This window comes from Anastrepha obliqua, chromosome 4 (genome assembly GCF_027943255.1).
Source record: "Anastrepha obliqua isolate idAnaObli1 chromosome 4, idAnaObli1_1.0, whole genome shotgun sequence".
Classification (NCBI taxonomy): domain Eukaryota; kingdom Metazoa; phylum Arthropoda; class Insecta; order Diptera; family Tephritidae; genus Anastrepha; species Anastrepha obliqua.
Window position 1 is genome coordinate 17,323,787 of NC_072895.1, and position 4,466 is coordinate 17,328,252.

Consider the following 4,466-nt stretch of genomic DNA (forward strand, 5'->3'; position numbering starts at 1 on the left):
TGAGAATGCAACACACTCGCATTTGTTGAACGAAAATTTTAAAAATATATACACACATCCACATATACGAAATATACAAAATATACAAAATATATTTCATGTTTTTGACTTTCGGCCAACCGAAGCATTTGGGAATGTACAATACATGAACCCGAAACGATTAGGCGAAGTAAAAATAAAGAATCATGTCATTTCCATAAATACAAGACAGCGGCAGCCACCAATACATAGCCTAATGCTGCTGGTGGCCACTCGCTTGGTGCTCTACTTGCTATGCCATTGATCGAGGTGGACACGAGAGCTGATTTTCACTGACCTCGCTAGCACCTGCAGGCCGTGTTAGCTTTTCCGTTTAGTATTCCAACGGATCGTTTCGGCTTCCAAAAATAGGCAGTCCACCAGCCGACACACACACACATATGTATGTGTGTATGTATGTATGTATGTGTGGTATACTCGTACCAGATTACAAAACAATGCGCTTCAAGTGTTACGCAACATCTCGAACGTTTGTGTACAAAGCGAAGAGGTGAAGAATGAGACGTGTTGCGCACAGCAGAGCACAGTAGCGCAGAACAGAGCATGGAACAGCCTAGCACGGTTAGCCTAAGACAGCATAACATAGCACAACGGATAGATAAATATGATCACCATCCACTGCATGTGAATTTAGCCGAAGCGGAGCAACAATTTGAATAGATTCCCTGCTTGCTGAATATTGAAAGCTAACAGCAAATCAATGCATGATAAAAATAGTTCCCTTTTGAGAAACCCATATGTGCGCCTGAGTGCTGTGCGCAATGAATCCGGATTCTACCCCATTTCCATATCCCCAATAACTTTTCGTGAAAGTCATTCATATAAAAAATTAAATCTAAAAAAGTAGTTTTTTATTTATAAATAATTATAAATTGTTTTAATTTAATTACATAAGAAATCATTACATTATTTTATATGTGGCAAAAATACCCTTAAAACAAGAATGCGTTCATTATGCTTTCATAAAACCTTAAGGCAAATCAGCATTAATCGAAATGAAACTAAGAAATTTTCAAACATTTGTTGGTTAAATGAAAAACATAAAGCTGGTTCTGATGTTTGTTTGTTGTTTACAGTTGTGAGTTGTTCAGTCGTTTTGAATCTTCGATCTGGAACCAGGGATCTTTGGTATCCATTGACATTAATTGACAACATTTAAACGAATAAATAAATAAACGAATGGGCGGGCATTTCTGAAGGCATGTTATAGTAGCTAATGCGGTGATACTGCATCGTTAGGCACAATAATGCGACCAACAATGCATTAGCCACGTCAGCACGAACACGTAAAAGCGTTTTACTAGTAGTTGGTAATAGTAACTGCTTAGAAGCACTTGCGGTGGACAATGCCAGGGCCGGATTCGTCGTATTCTTCCTTGGAGATCCACATCTGTTGGAAGGTGGAGAGGGAGGCCAAGATGGAACCACCGATCCAGACGGAGTATTTACGCTCTGGTGGGGCAATGATCTTGATCTTGATGGTGGATGGAGCCAAGGCGGTGATTTCCTTTTGCATGCGATCAGCAATACCTGGGTACATGGTGGTACCACCAGACATGACAATGTTGGCGTACAAGTCCTTACGGATATCCACATCACACTTCATGATGGAGTTGTAGACGGTTTCGTGGATACCGCTGGATTCCATACCCAAGAATGAGGGTTGGAAGAGGGATTCTGGGCAACGGAAACGTTCATTGCCAATGGTGATCACCTGACCGTCGGGAAGTTCATAAGACTTCTCCAATGAGGTGGAGGCAGCGGCGGTAGCCATTTCTTGTTCGAAGTCCAAAGCGACATAGCACAATTTCTCCTTAATATCACGAACAATTTCACGTTCAGCTGTGGTGGTGAATGAGTAACCACGTTCAGTCAAGATCTTCATCAAGTAGTCGGTCAAATCGCGACCAGCCAAATCCAGACGGAGGATGGCATGGGGCAAGGCATAACCTTCGTAGATTGGGACGGTGTGGGAGACACCATCACCGGAGTCCAAGACGATACCGGTGGTACGACCGGAAGCGTACAGGGAGAGGACAGCTTGGATGGCGACATACATGGCTGGGGAGTTGAAGGTTTCGAACATGATTTGGGTCATCTTCTCACGGTTAGCCTTTGGGTTCAATGGGGCTTCAGTCAACAAGACTGGGTGCTCCTCTGGGGCGACACGCAATTCATTGTAGAAAGTGTGATGCCAGATCTTTTCCATATCATCCCAGTTGGTGATGATACCGTGTTCAATGGGGTATTTGAGGGTCAAGATACCTCTCTTGGATTGGGCTTCATCACCGACGTACGAGTCCTTTTGCCCCATACCGACCATCACACCTTGATGACGTGGGCGACCGACGATTGAGGGGAAGACGGCACGGGGCGCATCATCACCGGCGAAACCGGCCTTGCACATACCGGAGCCTAAAAACAAAAAGAAAACATACCGAACGTAAGTGAAAAATTCGCCGTGTATTTGCTGGGATTTTTGCCGAGAAGAGTGCGAGGTACATAACGAAACGTGCGGTAAAAAGTGAATAATGCTGCGTCTTTTAGATTTGTATGGGCGAGTGTGCCAGGAATCCCGAGTGGGGCGAGCACCGACATAACGTAAAATCTTGAGTGCTGCTAATTTGCAAGCACTTTAGGTTTGTGAAAAAATCTGATTGATAATTTTTTTCTTAGACTTGCATTTGGTGCCTCATATTTCGACTTGTCAATGCTCCGATATATCTGATTTGAAAATATCTAATACTTTTAAGTAAATTGCTAAAGATTTGACTTTTAAAATACATAAGAAATTCATAAAAAAATTCATAAAAAATTTGGTCTTATATTTTTTCCTCGCAAAAGATTTTAAATGATTTGAAATTTTCTGTAAAAAACTATTTTTTTCTGCTGTTCATTTTTTCCTAAGAAACATTTTTTCCTAAGAAACATTTTTTCGATTAGAAATTTTTTTTTAATATTTGGAACTGTTTTTTCTGCTGTTTTTTTCTTTCTAAGAAAAAAGTTTTGAATTGAAATTTTTCGTAAATTTTTATCTAGCGAAATTCTTTTATTTAACATCTTTTCTTCTGATATTTTATTGAAGCCAATGCTTTTTGTTATTTCTAGTATCAAAAATTTGTTTCTTTTCCACACATTGATTTTTGAAATTCTTGGGACCTGCTTGAGATTCACCTCAAAGGAGGTCATACGAAAAAAAAAAATACAAATACGTTAGCTGGTCAATGCCAACGCCCTATTTTCTAGAACTTTCTCATTTTGCATCTCTTTTTCGTCTTTAGGCTAGTCACTATTTATCCAATATTATCAAGATTTCGATTGGTAAATGTAATCCTTTTTGCTTCTATGTAATTGAAAATCATTTTCACTTTTCACTGCACTTTCCATATTCGCCTCCTTCTTCCGCTGTTAATCCTTTAAACTGTAATCCAATTGCTTGTGTGCTGGGACTAGTCGGCCTGACGCCTATCCTTCCAACAGCAACACTTGGAAATAGCAGCTAAATTATAAAATTCACGTTAACGCACCATTATCAACGACCAAAGCAGCAACCTCATCGTCACACATTTTGTCTGAGTTTTGTGTTTTTTAACCACGAGCAAGAAGAAATAAGTAAAGAAATATGGCAATGTGTTCTGAACGCTTTGGAACACAACTGACTGACTAAAGTGCCTTGGCTACTACCAGCCGATTTTATACCAATCAACTTAAAACTACACTTTTCATGTTGATCACTTAAGAAATCCAAAAAATTCTTCGGCAATAGCCAACATTAGGCATCCACGTCGTTTCACGTCACCAACACCCGCAACGCTCCAACAAATGCCTCACCTCCACCGCCAACACGAAAACACCGATACACCGATACACTGATACAATGACAGATAATAGCGGCAACACCAATACGTTCACATCAAAGAGGGATTCGTTGTGTTTACGATTTTTCAACGCCACTAAAAATAGACCCATCACACCGCGCTCATCGTCATCTGCCGTATATACGCATACACACCCACACGTTAATGTTGAGCTGCATGGAAAACGATGTGCGCGCATCCGAGCGAGTCAGCAACAACGATCGTGCTCCTGCGCACTGAAGCACCCCACTCAGCCCACGAACGAAGCGAGCCGTGGCGTCATAGCGTCACAGCAATGATCATAATCACTTTGTTGGGTGGTTCGCTCGTTATTCGCTGCTCGCTGTTCGCTGATCTCACAGATTGCTCGCGTTTGGTTCGGCATCATCGGGTTTGTTTGTGCATACATACATACATACATACATACAAATATATATATTCCATGGCAATTGGTACGGCTCCCCACTGAAAGCGCTCCAAAAGCGCCGTATAAGGCAAGGCTGCCGCGTCAACGTTATGTCGGCTGCCATTAAGCACTCACCATAATGGGGATGCTGTGGTGGGGTGCGC

At 41.5% G+C, this 4,466-nt stretch overlaps 1 protein-coding gene across 1 annotated transcript; it reads right to left on the reverse strand.

Moving 5' to 3' along the window:
- Positions 1–1,254: 1,254 nt before the first annotated feature.
- Positions 1,255–3,721, reverse strand: LOC129245919 (actin-2, muscle-specific). Its single transcript, XM_054884360.1, has 2 exons — positions 3,567–3,721; positions 1,255–2,454 (listed from the first exon to the last, which is right to left on the reverse strand). The coding sequence occupies exons 1-2, from the start codon at positions 3,604–3,606 to the stop codon at positions 1,364–1,366; spliced, it is 1,131 nt and encodes a 376-aa protein (XP_054740335.1). The 5' UTR covers positions 3,607–3,721; the 3' UTR covers positions 1,255–1,363.
- Between the last annotated feature and the right edge of the window lie 745 nt (positions 3,722–4,466).